This window comes from Hypanus sabinus, chromosome 20 (genome assembly GCF_030144855.1).
Source record: "Hypanus sabinus isolate sHypSab1 chromosome 20, sHypSab1.hap1, whole genome shotgun sequence".
Lineage (NCBI taxonomy): Eukaryota > Metazoa > Chordata > Chondrichthyes > Myliobatiformes > Dasyatidae > Hypanus > Hypanus sabinus.
Window position 1 is genome coordinate 55,541,260 of NC_082725.1, and position 15,378 is coordinate 55,556,637.

Here is a 15,378-nt window from a genome sequence, read left to right on the forward strand (position 1 = left end):
CTTGCACAACCCAGAAATTAGTCCAGAAAATATTAGGGTTGGAAGCCTCATATAAAGGCGTTAGAACTTGGTGCATTATCCAGGCAAGGCTTGAACATTCCTAACAACACTTTTTTTCTCTAAACTCCAACCTCCTTGCAGTCAAGGCTAATGCCACCTGCCTTTGTAACTATTTGCTGCGCTTGACTACTAACTTCTGATGATCCACAAAGAACAGCTGACTGGGACACTGCACAGCAATGGGCCAGACCCAGCCTTCACAGCCCCAGGGACGGGTAGAATCTCACCACACATGGTATCCACGTACTTTGGGTCCACAGAGCGCCTAATGCAGCCACACACAAAGGTGGTCATGAGGATGAGGGCAACTTTGGGTTACTCTTTTGCCTCCATTCTTGGTTTTTGTGCAATGTGATTTGTTGGACTTGCTTGATTTTAGATCCCAGGAGTATGTCCTTGGTGATTTCTGGGCAGAGGAGTGGGGAACTGGCTACAGCAGAGCATATTGAGACGTACAAACAAGCTGGATGAACTCAGCAGGTCAGGCAGCATCCGTTGAAAGTAGCAGTCAATGTTTCAGGCCGAGACCCTTCGTCAGGACTAAAGAAGGAGGGGGCAGGGGCCTATAAAGAACGTGGGAAGAGGGTTGAATGTGCCAGGTGAAAACCCAATCAGAGGAAAGATCAAGGGGTGAGGGAGGGAATAGGCCAGAGAGGTGAAGAAGGAATCTAAGGGGAAAGCACTATGGGTAGTAGTAGAAGGTAGAATCATGAGAGAGGTGATAGGCAGCTAGAAGAGGATACAGAGTGAAGGTAGGATGTGGGAAGTGAGAGGGAGGGAATTACTGGAAGTTGGAGAATTCAATGTCCTGTCACGTTCTTTATAGGCCCCCTGCCCCTCCTTCTTTAGTCCTGACGAAGGGTCTCGGCCCAAAACGTTGACTGTTCCTTTCAACGGATGCTGCCTGACCTGCTGAGTTCATCCAGCATTTTTGTACGTCTTGATTTGACCACAGCATCTGCAGTGTACTTTGTGTTTAGCAGAGCATATTGCATCTGATGACCATGTTTCTCCCAGTATTGTCAGTGAACACAATTTCAACAGATTCCACTTTTGTTTCACCTTCGCAATCTGCTCCAACCAATTGTTGTTGAACACCTCAGTCCCTCTGAGCCAGATGCCCAGCACCTTCAGGTCATCAGACCTGACAGTGAAGGAGATGTTGCAGCATTTGGGAAGTTGTTGAACAGTATGGTCTCACTCTTCCATTGACTCTATCCCTGTATGCAAATTCAGACTGGTTGCAGATGCTGATCAGTCTGTGCATTGACCTAGAGATCCATACAGGATGGCGATGTCGTCCCTGTTCCGGGAGGTTTTGACCTGGGTGCATCCCTCTTGTGCTTTTGTCCCTCCTGATTTGGCAAAGGGTTCAATGCTGACCAGGCGGGTGTCCATTCCTGCACGTGGGTAATGGCATTCCAGAGCAGTGTAAGGCTACCCGAGAATTTACTGCCTGGTACAGCACAGGTTTGGTCTGGGTGGACCAACTATCCCACGACAGACTAGACCTGTTTGCCAATGGTCTTGGACAGGATTTGCAGCTCCTTTTGCTTTCTGTGTCTGCTAATGAAGACATGATCAATAAATTTGTTTTCTGCCATAGGATGGGCTAAAATAATGCAGAGTTACGTGATGGTTTGAAGCCGTGCCCTTATTCACTCTTGGCCATCTCACCAGCCTGTCATTATGTTCCAGAATCTTCTGCTTTCTCTGACGTTTGTCACTTTCAAACTCTAGGCTGGTAACGTAGTGACGGGGGAAATGGTTGAAGAACTTATTCTCTCAGGAGCTGATGTCATCAAAGTGGGCATCGGACCAGGTAAATGAACAGAGTGCCATAACACAAGGGGGTAAAGTAACTTGGTTTTAGCTTCAGCTAGTTTGTAACAGTCACAATGAGTTGCATAAATCCTTGTTCATTGAATAGAGATGACAATTGTGACAAACACTTGGATAGCATCTTTGAAATTCATATGATAGTTATGCAGCACAAAAACAGATCCTTTTGCTCTACGCATGCGTACTGACCGAGGCGTCAGTCTGAGCTCGTCCCAGTTGCCTGCGATGGGCACAACGTAGCTCATGAAGCTTCAGTGACCCAGGTTCAATTCTCACCTCCAGTACTTGATGTGGAATGTGCTTGTTCTCCTTGTGACTGTGCTTTCCTCCCACAACCCAAAGGGTTAATTGTAAGTGAGAGCGGATGAGTGGGAAAGCGGCTAGAATATATAGGGAGAGTAAAAGGAAATGGGTGTAAATTGGTGTTTGGTAGTCAACAAGGGGGCAAGTTTCCTGCTGTACGTTAGTGACCAGTGGAATATTGGTCTGTATTGACAATGAACAATGATCGATCTGCACTGAGTGTTCACTCCCGAGGGGTGTGGCAGCTAATCACTAACTCAGCAATTCATTCAATTTTGGTATTTCTTTTCTCTATTTATTACACTGTCTTTTTTTTCATGAAGCCTCTGCCAAAAAGGTTTAGACAGGGTTGTTCTTGGCACCAGTAACTTATTGATAGATAATCAAAAGCAGAATCCCAGACTACAAAGCGATAAATAAAGGAGAAGTTAAATATTATGGAGGGTTTCTGATTCACACCCATGGGAGCTGGGAGGGGAATCTTTGTATTCTTTCTTTTTGAAGGAGTACACCTCCTCCCCCCGCATATGAATGAAAAGAGCCTCTTGTATGTGCTTCCTGCCCTGTCTAGTCAGGATCCAGATGCTGGAAACCTGTGATCAAAGCTCAGTCGAGAATGGACGTGCAACTGATTGGGAGCTGGCCGTGCATCCATGCACAAACTGTACCACCAACGAATTGGCAAGGTCTTCCACAAAAATCTGAGGAAACCGTTGCCTGGATACAAGGCATCTTGTGATCAGGAATTTGTCTGGGTTAGGGTGTCATCCCCAGGAAGAGATGATGGATATTCCATCCATATCATCAACTGACTCAGCAGGACTGCTGCCACGGGTGCCCATGTGACAGGGAGGGGAGTTATCAACCAGAACTCCTCATTCACATCTGACAAGTGAGTCTTTTAGAAAGATAGGAATTCAGGGCCAGCATTGTTGCAGTACGGGTGCACAACAAAGATAGCAAGACTAGGCAACTTTTGATGACAAAAGACATTGAAAATCTGATCAGGAAGCATGTGATAGATCTAGGCAACTAAAATCAAGTGAATCTCTTCAGAAACATAGCATATGGAGGAAAGAACTTAAGAATGAAATTAGGCCAAGAAGGGAATATGATATATTGTGAAATGCCTCAAAAAGACAGCTTCCATTATTAAGGACCCCCATCAGCCAGGACGTGCCTTCTCGTTACCGTCAGGAAGGAGGTATGAAGGCACACACAACGATTCAGGAAGAGCTTCTTCCCCTCTGCCATCTGATTTCTGAATGGACATTGAACCCACAAACACTACCTCACTACTTTTATTTTTATTTTTGCACTACTTATTTAATTATTTTGTATATATTATGACGTACCCCATAACTGGGTCACTTACCAGCAAAGATAGAGAGGTCTGTTGAAGTCTGATGGTACTATTTTTAACAGTATTTATTGATAAAAATACACAAAAATAATATCAATGCAAACATACAGATAATATACGTTGTCGATACTAAATCTAAAAGCGCAGGTATAATAATAAGAAATAGCTCTATCGTTGTCTAGGGGATAATGTATTGTCCGATGGAAATATAAAAGTCACTCAAGTTCATGCAGGCTGCAGCCTTTGTTTGGAGTCAAGAGAGAGAGTTTAAAACTTACCCTTTCCTTTTGTGATGTCAATCCTTCGAGAGTCGTTGGGGCTGATTTCTCCTTTGTTTTAGCTAAAACTGTTCTTCCGTGGTAAGGCCCACCAATTCCGAGGCAAATGGAAAAGGACGCACGTGGGCTTTCCACCGGCTGTCGCTATTACGCTGTTACAGGATTTCTAGAGTTTCTTCTGGTGCGTCTGAAGGGGCTGTTCCCCAGACCCTCTTTTTATCCTGACTCACAGGGTCTCAGATGTCATTCAGGTTGGGATGATGCCATCCCTCAACCAACCCCCTCTGATCATTCCCTGAGGGCTTCCATGAAGTACAGTACTCAATACACAATTCCGTCTCCAAGAGACAATGGCTGTTTTCCGTGGCTTTGTATCGCTGAGGGCCAGGACATTCCAAACGTCTCTCTCTCATTTCCTGGGTCTCCTGACTTGAATTAATAGCGATCTTGTGATTCTCAAAAAGGAGGGGGCTACTTTGGACCCTTCAGCCCCTCAGAATTGGGCACAGGCGTAACAATATAATTTGTATAAATTTACTTTAATTCATGTTTTTTCTATGATTTTGTTTCGCATTGTACTGCTGCCACAAAAGCAAAAAATTTCTCGACATATGCCAATGATATTAAACATGATCATGATTCAGAAAAAAGATTGAGGGGCATCCAAAGGCATTCTATAAGCATATAATGATCAAAAGGGTATCCAGGGGAAAAGTGGGACTAAAGGGGTAATCTGTGTGTGGAGCCATGAGATGTGGGTGAAGCTACATTCTCATTTGCATTCATCAAGGAGAAAAGGTCATAGAAAATGGTGAATTCAGGAAGTGGGAGGCTAAGGGGAGTATCTCAGTATTAGGATTGAAGAGGTCTTGGATGTCAAAGTGCGTATGATCTATCCCAGGTTGCTATAGAAAACAAGGCAGGAGATATTGCATCTGCAAGTGAATTACTAGAAGAATGGAGAATAGCAGAAGATAGAGGGGAAAACTGCAGATTCTGGAAATCTGAAGCAAATAGAGAAATTGCAAGAAGTTCTCTGCAGGTCAGGCTCCATCTGGGGGAAGGGAAACAGTCAACAATTCAGGTTGAAGAATCTTTGTTAGAATTTGCTAATAACTAATTTTGCTGTCCAGTAAGGCAATAGGGATGAACCAGGTGACCACAGGCCTTGCAACGTGGTACAGAAATTATTCCAGAAGTGCACGGGATAGGTTTTATGTACGTTTGGTAAGGGGGTGAAATCTGAGGTGGTGAGCATGGGCTTGTTCAGGGTAAATTCACTTTAACTGAGTTGTTTTATTTGAAAGAGCTGACAAAGGCTGTGCGGTCTTGTGTGAGCATTTCACAAGGTCTAGTGTGGTAGCCTAGGCTCATCCAGAAGGTTCAGTACATTGGCGTCCAGGATGCTGACCCGTACCAAACTTCCTGAACCAGCTGAGGTGAAAGAGGCGCTGTTGTGCTTTCTTCACCTGCCAGCCAGTTTTTTCAGATCACGTGAAATGCTCGGTGATGTGTATACCAGGAACTTAAAGCTGTTCACCTCTCAACTCCAAATCCATTGATGTCAATAGGCGTTAGCTTGTCTCCATTCCTCCTGTAGTCCACAACCAGCTCCTTTGTTTTTGTGACATATATTCACTAAAAGATAGAGTGCTAAGGAGTATTGAAAAGCAGAGAATCTGGAGCTTGAAATCCATAGCTCCCTGAAAGTAGTAACACAGATAACTCATGATGTTGGGGAGGGGGTGGGCCATGGAGGAGCATATTGCATGCTTGCCTTCATATATAAGAGCTTATGTTGCACCTTTGTAAAATACTTGTTTTTTATAAAGTATAACAGGAGTACTGTGTGCAGCTCTGGATGCCATACTACAGGAAGGATATCGAGTTCTGGGGAGAGAATGGATAGAGTGAGTTGATTTTCCTAGGAGTGAAGGTGGCTGATAGAAGTTTATACAAGTATAAGTACATTGGATAGTTGCTAGTTTTGTCCTATTTTAAAAACAAGTATAAAATCGAGAACATGTGGATTTAAAGTGACCTGAGGGGTATTTTTGTTCACACACAAAGAGTGATTCATATCTGGAACATGTTATCAGTGGAGGTGATGGAGTCAGATACAATTATTACACTTACCGACTTGCAGACAGGCTGTTGGGCAAGGCGTAAAATGTTGTTGACCTACTGTGTGCAAATGGGTGAATGTAGATGGACAAAAAAGATGTCATGGATGTGGCAGATCAAGGGGCGTGTTTCTGTACTTTGTGATTTATGATTCTGTGTGTGTATACGTGTACAAAGTAGGTAATGATTATGTAGGATGCATCATCTATATAATCTCTTAAGTTGTTAACCAATTGCTAGTACCTACTTGCATTTGGATTGGAGTAGATATGACCCTATTTCTAAAGCACAGGAAACACCTAAATGGCTTGTTGTTTATGAAGGCTTTTCAGATGATGCAGTGGCAATCAATTTTGATCTATCACACAACACAAAAAGAACATTAAACCCCTTATCCACCGGCTTTTATTCAACTCAGAAAAACTATATAAAATGATCACTTGGATTTAAACACAAGATTCTGTACATGCTGGAAATCTTGAGCAACACACAGAAAAATGCTGGAGGAACTCAGCAAGTCATGTGACATCTATGGAGGGGAGTAAATATATATTCCCTTCCACAGATGCTGTTGGATTTTCTGAGTTCCTCCAGCATTTTCTGAGCCAGGACGCCATTTGGTCCATCTGGAGACCATCTTCAAACAATCTAGTTAATACCACTGCTTCATCTTCTCTCCTTGGTCCTGCAGACTTTTTTCCCTATCTGGGATTGAATTGAAAACTCAATTAACAATTTAAAACCAAGCTGCAATCCATGAAATTGTTCATTGTTCCACCTACCATGAGCAGCTCCAACTCACAAACACCAACTCTTACAAAATGTAAATCATGCTAAAATATGTACTCTGTGCACTAATCTGTCAGATGTCAATTTGGCTTAGCTGGCAAAATCAAATAGTTGTTGGTTCAAGCCCAACACCTGGAATGAAGTACCTAACCTAGGATGGTACTTCAGTATATTATGAGAGAGATGTTCTTTAAAGTAAATCATGGTATCCAATTAACCTCCACTTAACTGTGCAAATTGGCTTCTCAAGACTGTTGACCACCATTGAAATCAAAAGAGTGTGGGATTCTTGCACAATACCCTGGGCAATGTTCCACCCACAACCTTGCTGCCCCCTTTGCCACAAAATCGATGTGGCTAGTGGTTGTAAAATGGTTTGATGTATCCAGAGACTGCAGTGAGTTGCCATCTAAATGCATGGTTCATTTGCTGTAACTGCTTCTCTCTAGGTTCTGTATGCACGACCCGAATTAAAACAGGAGTTGGCTACCCTCAACTGAGTGCGGTGATCGAATGTGCTGACTCGGCTCACGGTCTCAAAGGGCATATCATCTCAGTGAGTAACTCTCTCATTCCTCATTTACAAACAGAATCTCAGGAAGGGTACTGGACAAATTATTCCATAATATAAACAGAACCTTATTCTCTCGACTATTTAGCTTTGAGATGGGGAGAGAATGCGCACATGAGAGTTGCACTTGGTTGCTTTACAAGGAATCTGGTTATTGCTCCTATTCCTGATATCGTCACAGTTTGCAGTGTCTGGAGTGGAAATGGCACGTAATATGTTCATCTAGAGAGTAACTGGTATTTAAAGTGCATTATGTTAATGGTTGGATATTAATTAATGAAGACTATACTGGGAGAATATGACGTGAATTATGAGAGATTGCAATCAAGATGTTCAGATTATATAATGAACTGCAATATGTGTAATACCTTGATCATATTCTGTGAATGACAGGAGATGCAGTAAAACTTGTTTCAAAGTAGTAGAGTTAGCATTTTGTAATTATTATGTAAAACCAATGTTGCAGTCTCAGCTACTCCTGATGTTTGAAGCAGGTTATTGATTGAAGCACTACCCTATGTGTATTAAAACCTTGTACTGTCACAGTAGATAGATGGAGAGAGGCGATGTTGAAATCGAACCCACATTCACCACTTTCGCTGGCAGCTCATTCCATACTCTCACCACCCTCTGAGTGAAGAAGTTCCACCTCATATTCCTCAAAAACATTTCGCCTTTCATCCTTAACCCATGACCTCTAGTTCTAGTCTCACCCAACCTCAGTGGAAAAAGCCTGCTTGCATTTTTACTGTAGCTGTACACCTCATCATTCTGTATAGCTCCCCACATTCTCCTACACTTCAGGGGTAAAAGTCCTCAGCTATTCAACCTTTCCTCATCATTACACCTCATCATTTTCTATACCTCCTCCCATTCTCCTACACTCCAGGGGAACAAGTCCTCAGCTATTCAACCTTCCCCTATAACTCAAGTCCTCAAATCCTGGCAATTTATACATTTTCACTGAACTCTTTTAATCTTATTAACATAATTCATACACACAATATTCCAAGTTTGGCGTCATCAAAGCCTTGCACAACTCCAAAATAACATCCCAACTCCTATATTCAGTACTCTGATTTACGAAGGCCAATCTACCAAAAGCTCTCTATGACCCAAGACACAACTTTCAAGGAATTATGGTAATGTATTCTCTGTTCTACCACACTTCTCAGTGCCCAGTGTAAATTGGTGGAGCACTGAAGAACAATCTGAAAAGTTAATTGCTTCTCTTTCACCATAGGTTGCCTTGACCTGCTGAGTGTTTCAAGCATCGTCTGTTTCTGATTTGAGTCTAATTGGTCTGTAGTTAACTAGCTCATCTGTATGTTGGCTAATAGTCAGAACCCGGATCTTCACTCTCAAGAAACAGATCATAGAACATAAGCACAGCAGAGGCCCGTTTCTTAAACGTCCTATTGTATCTGCTTTCTTAAATGTCCTTATTGTATCTGTTTCTACCAGCACCCCTGGTGGGCATTTGAAAATTTGAAAAACCCACCATTCTGTTTTTTAAAAAAAATTCTTACCTCTGACAACTCCCCCCATGCTTTCCTCCAATCTCTTTAAAATTTTGTCCCCTGGTATAAACCATTTCTACCCTGGTTTATATTTTAAAAAAAGGTCACTGGCTATCCAGTCGATCTATGCCTCTTATCCTCTTGTACACTTCTATCAAGCTGTCTCTCATCCTCCTTCAGTCCAAAAAGAAAAGACCTGGTATGCGCAACCTATCCTCATGAAAGGTGCTCTATAATCCAGGTAGCATCCTGGTCAATCTCCTCTGCACCTTCTTTAAAGCTTCTACGTCCTTCCTATAATAAGGTGACCAGAAATGAACACCACATTTCCCAGGGTTTTATGAAACTGCAACATAACATCATGGCTCTTTGCCTCAATCCCAATGCCCTGAATAATGAAAATCAACATACCATACACCTTCTTAACAACCCTATCAACTTGCCCAGCAACTTTGAGTTATCTGTGGACATGTACCCTAGATCCCTCTGTTCCTCCACACTGCTAAAATTCTGCCCTGTATTCTGCTTTCAAATTCAACTTTCCAAAATAAAGTTTCTATAGTTATATTAAAATATTAAAAGCAAGAGGATAGTGAGGGATAAAATTGGCCCCTTAGAGAATCAGAGTGGTCAGCTATGTGTGGAACCGAAGGAGATGGGAGAGATTTTGAATGATTCCTTCTCTTCGGTATTCACTAAGGAGAAGGATATTGAATTGTCTAAGGTGTGGGAAACAAGTAAGGAAGTTATGGAACCTATGACAATTAAAGAGGTGGAGGTACAGGCGCTTTTAAGAAATTTAAAAGTGGATAAATCTCCGGGTCCTGACAGGATATTCCCCAGGACCTTGAGGGAAGTTTGTGTAGAAATAGCAGGAGCTCTGACGGAGATCTTTAATATGTCATTAGAAACGGGGATTGTGCCGGAGGATTGGCGTATTGCTCATGTGGTTCCATTGTTTAAAAAGGGTTCTAGAAGGAAACCTAGCAATTATAGACCTGTCAGTTTGACATCAGTGGTGGGTAAATTAATGGAAAGTATTCTTAGAGATAGTATTTAAAATTATCTGGATAGACGGGATCTGATTAGAAGTAGCCAGCATGGATTTGTGCGTGGAAGGTCATGTTTGACAAACCTTATTGAATTTTTTGAAGAAGTTACGAGGAATGTTGACGAGGGTAAGGCAGTGGATGTAGTCTATATGGACTTCAGCAAAGCCTTTGACAAAGTTCCACATGAAAGGTTAATTAAGAAGGTTCAGTCGTTAGGTATTAATGCTGGAGTAATAAAATGGATTCAACAGTGGCTAGATGGGAGATGCCAGAGAGTAGTGGTGGATAATTGTTTATTGGGATGGAGGCCGGTGACTAGTGGGGTGCCTCAGGGATCTGTTTTGGGCCCAATGTTGTTTGTAATATACATAAATGATCTGGATGATGGGGTGGTAAATTGGATTAGTAAGTATGCCGATGATACTAAGGTAGGAGGTGTTGTGGATAATGAAGTGGATTTTCAAAGCTTGCAGGGAGATTTATGCCGGTTAGAAGAATGGGCTGAACGTTGGCAGATGGAGTTTAATGCTGAGAAGTGTGAGGTTCTACATTTTGGCAGGAATAATCCAAATAGAACATACAGAGTAAATGGTAGGGCATTGAGGAATGCAGAGGAACAGAGAGATCGAGGAATAACTGTGCATAGTTCCCTGAAAGTGGAGTCTCATGTAGATAGGGTGGTGAAGAGGGCTTTTGGAACGCTGGCCTTTATAAATCAAAGCATTGAGTACAGAAGTTGGGATGTAATGCTAAAGTTGTACAAGGCATTGGTAAGGCCAAATTTGGAATATTGTGTGCAGTTCTGGTCACCGAATTATAGGAAAGATATCAATAAATTAGAGAGAGTGCAGAGACGATTTACTAGGATGTTACCTGGTTTCAGCAATTAAGTTACAGAGAAAGGTTGAACAAGTTAGGTCTCTATTCATTGGAGCGTAGAAGGTTGAGGGGGGATTTGATCGAGGTATTTAAAATTTTGAGAGGGATAGATAGAGTTGACGTGAACAGGCTGTTTCCATTGAGAGTAGGGGAGATTCAAACTAGAGGACATGATTTGAGAGTTAGGGGGCAGAAGTTTAAGGGAAACATGAGGGGGTGTTTCTTTACTCAAAGAGTGATAGCTGTGTGGAATGAGCTTCCTGTAGAAGTAGTAGAGGCCAGTTCAGTTGTGTCATTTAAGGTAAAATTGGATAGGTATATGGACAGGAAAGGAGTGGAGGGTTATGGGCTGAGTGCGGGTAGGTGGGACTAGGTGAGATTAAGGGTTCGGCACGGACTAGGAGGGCCAAGATGGCCTGTTTCCGTGCTGTGATTGTTATATGGTTATATGGTTATATATGGTTAAATCACTTCACACTTTTCAGGGTTGAACTCCACCTGGCCTTCTCAATGTCTCCTGTCAGTGTCTTGTTGTCACCTATGAACTTCTACACTGTCCACTACTCCAACCTTCATGTCATCTGCAGATTTACTAATCTACCCTTCCAGTTCCTTATCCAAGACATGTATAAAATATGCAGAGGTATGCGCCCCAGAACAGATCTCTGCAGAATACCGCTGGTCACTGCCTTCCAAGGAGAATACAACCACCTTCTGCTTTCTATGGGTGAGCCAATTCTGATTCCTCTCAGCCAAGCTTCCCTGGATCCCATACCTCCTGGCTTTCTACACAACTATGACACAGGGAACCTTATCAAATGCCTTACTATAATCCATATATGCCACATCCACTGCTCTTCCTTTATCAATGTGCTCAAAGAATTCAATCAAGCCCTTGAATCATGGCCTGCCCCTTTCAAAACCATGCTATATCCAATGAGATGCTCCTAAGTCTTGTCTCTGAAAATCCTCTCCAATAATTTACTTGTCACTGAACTAAGACTTGCTGTTCTATAATTCCCTAGGTTATCCCTAATCCTTTGAGTAAAGGAATAACATTTTCCAACTTCCAATCATCTGGTACTACTCCTGTAGCCAGTGAAGATGCAAAGATCATCACCAAGCATGCAGCCAACTCTTTCCTTGTTTCCAATAGTAACCTGTGGAATGTCCTATCTGGCCCTTGGGAATTATCTATCCTAAAAAGAGAGGGCATATAATACAGCAAAAATTAGTGGGAAGCTAGAGGACTGGGGAGCTTTTGAAAAACCAGCAGAAGGCAACTAAAAAAGAAATAGAGAAAAAAAAAGAAAAAGGAACTTAAGATGACCAATAACATAAAAGAGGATACTGTGGCGACCCATTTCCTGGCACATCCGAACCGGCTCACAATTAGCCAGCGTTCCGGCTAAGGGAGATAGCCTACGGGGGTTTGCGAGCACAGAGCTTTGGAGCCTCTGCACCACGGGGGGGCAGACTGAGGGAGGCTTAAAAGCAAGGCTGGGTATTTCGAATAAAGTTTTTCTTCGACTGCAGTTACCGACTCCGTGTCGTAATTTTAGCACTGCATGTAGCACACCGCTACAATTGGTGACCCTGACGGTCCAAACGATTTTTGGATCAGAAATGACTGATGGTTTCGTGTGGTTTCGTTGAAACTGCCGGGTTTCTGGACACAGCGACCTCACCTATGGTTTCTGCAAGCTGAAGCCCAATTCCACGTTCGGCAGATCACCTCAGAGGACACCCGCTACTACTACGTTGTGAGCTCCCTCGACTAGGACACAGCGACACATCTGTCCATCACACAGATTACCCAGCCACGCTCCCAGCAGCAAACCAGTCCAGGCCCGGCTGCAGAGCCCGCCAACCCCAGGGGCAGGGGTGGGGGGCCCAACGAACAACGGTACTTCTACCACCAGCGGTGGGGCGCAGCAGCCTGCCGTTGTTGCCCGCCCTGCAAGTTCCCGGGAAACGCCAGGGCCGGCCGCCGCTGATGGCTACGGCGGCTGGCCATCGGGATAGCCTCCTGTGTATGTGGGACTGGCGGTCAGGACACCGTTTTTTGGTTGACACCGGTGCCGAGATCAGTGTCTTATCTCCGACGAGTTACAACACCCGCAGCAGGGCACCGGGTTCCCCCCTGAGGGCCGCGAACGGCAGCACAGTAAGGACCTATGGCATCCGTCAGGTGCAGCTACAGTTCAGCTCCAGCCAGTTCACGTGGGACTTCACACTGGCCGCCGTAGCCCAACCGCTTCTGGGTGCGGATTTTTTGCGAGCTCACAGCCTACCGGTCGACCTGCCCAGGAAGAGACTGGTCCATGCCGAGACCTTTCAGACATTCTCCCTGGGTGCAGCCCAGTTGCCAGCCCCTCACCTTGGCTCCATCACGCTGTCTGACAACGACTTCACCAGGGTCCTGGCGGACTTTCCTTTGGTTCTGGCACCGCAGTTCACAGCGGCCATGCCCCGACACAGCGTACAGCACCACATCCCGACCCAGGGACCACCCCTCCACGCCTGCGCTCGGCGGCTTCCCCCGGACAAGCTCCGACTGGCGAAGGAGGAGTTCCAGAGGATGGAGGAATTGGGGATTATCCGGCGGTCCGACAGCCCATGGGCCATCCCCCCTGCACATGGTGCCCAAAGCGACGGGGGGCTGGAGACCATGAGGCGACTACCGCAGGCTGAATGAGGCTACCACACCGGACCGCTACCCTGTGCCGCACATTCAGGACTTTGCAGCAAACCTGCACGGCGCACGGATCTTCTCCAAGGTAGACCTCGTCCGAGGGTACCATCAAATCCCGATGCATCCGGACGACGTCCCCAAAACGGCTCTCATCACCCCGTTTGGCCTTTTCGAGTTCCTTCGCATGCCGTTCGGCCTGAAGAATGCCGCACAGACGTTCCAGCGGTTAATGGACGCGGTGGGACGGGACCTGGACTTCGCGTTCATTTATTTGGACGACATCCTCATAGCCAGCAGCAGTCGTCAGGAGCATCTGTCCCAACTTCGTCAACTCTGCCCCCGACTGAGTGAGTACGGTCTAACAATCAACCCCGCCAAATGCCAGTTCGGGCTCGACACCATTGACTCCCTGGGCCACAGGATTACTAAAGACAGGGCAACCCCTCTGCCCTCTAAGGTAGATGCGGACAGCCACTTCCCCCGACCCACCACGATCAAAGGCCTTCAGGAATTCGTAGGTATGGTCAATTTCTACCACCGCTTCCTCCCTTCAGCTGCCCAGATCATGCGCCCCCAGTTCGCCCTGCTGTCCGGTCCGGACAAGGACATTACCTGGGACGAGGAGTCCGCCGCCGCTTTCATTCAAACGAAGGAAGCTTTGGCAAACGCCGCGATGCTAGTGCACCCCAGAATAGACGCCCCTACCGCCCTCACAGTGGACGCATCTAACACGGCAGTCGGTGGGGTACTGGAGCAACTCATCGCAGGTCGCTGGCAACCCCCGGCGTTTTTCAGCAAACACCTGCGGCCACCCGAGCTCAAGTACAGTGCTTTCGACCGGGAACTGTTGGCGCTCTACCTGGCAATCCGGCATTTCAGGTACTTCCTAGAAGGTCGGCCCTTCACCGCGTTCACGGACCACAAACCGCTTAACCTTTGCGTTTACGAAAGCGTCCAACCCCTGGTCGTCCCGCCAGCAACGCCACCTGTCCTACATCTCTGAATACACGACGGATGTCCGGCACGTCTCGGGTAAGGACAATGTCGTGGCGGATGCGCTCTCTCGCCCTACCATTCATGCCCTTTCTCAAGGGGTAGACTTTGAGGCACTGGCAGAGGCACAGCAGGCGGATGAGGAGATTCCGAGTTACAGGACCGCAGTCTCCGGTTTGCAGCTCCAGGACCTCCCTGTAGGCCCAGGTGAGAGGACCCTACTCTGTGACGTCGCCACCGGCCAGCCCCGTCCAGTCGTCCCGACAGCATGGCGGCAACGCGTTTTCGACTCTATTCATAAATTGGCACATCCCTCCATCCGGAATACTGTCCGGATAGTTTCCAGCAGGTTCGTTTGGCATGGACTCCGCAAACAGGTCAGTGAATGGGCCAAAACGTGCATGCACTGCCAGACGGCCAAGGTGCAGCGGCACACCAAAGCCCCACCGCAGCAGTTCCATCCTGCCCACCAGCGTTTCGACCACATTCATGTGGATATCGTGGGCCCCCTGCCAGTGTCACGCGGAGCGCGGCACCTCCTGACTATCGTGGACCGGTTCACAAGATGGCCAGAGGCGGTCCCGCTCACCGACACCACCTCCGAATCTTGCGCCCGGGCACTGATCACGACCTGGATATCTTGCTTTGGTGTACCAGCCCACATTACCTCCGACAGAGGCGCCCAGTTCACCTCCAGCCTGTGGTCAGCTATGGCCAGGCTTTTGGGGACTCAGCTGCACCACACCACTGCCTACCACCCACAGTCGAACGGGCTAGTGGAGCGTTTCCACCGTCACCTGAAGTCGGCCCTCATGGCCCGCCTGCGAGGAGCTAACTGGGCGGACGAGCTTCCCTGGGTCCTACTCAGCATCCGCACGGCGCCCAAAGACGATCTGCACGCCTCGTCGG

The 15,378-nt window shown here is 46.0% G+C and overlaps 1 protein-coding gene across 1 annotated transcript in view; it reads left to right on the forward strand.

Moving 5' to 3' along the window:
• Window positions 1–15,378, forward strand: part of LOC132378550 (GMP reductase 1) — an 88,405-nt gene that overhangs the window by 41,832 nt on the left and 31,195 nt on the right. The window contains exons 5-6 of the mRNA XM_059945535.1: window positions 1,801–1,882; window positions 7,209–7,315. Of these exons, the coding sequence (XP_059801518.1) occupies window positions 1,801–1,882; window positions 7,209–7,315 (189 nt within the window). The remainder of the gene's footprint in view (window positions 1–1,800; window positions 1,883–7,208; window positions 7,316–15,378) is intronic.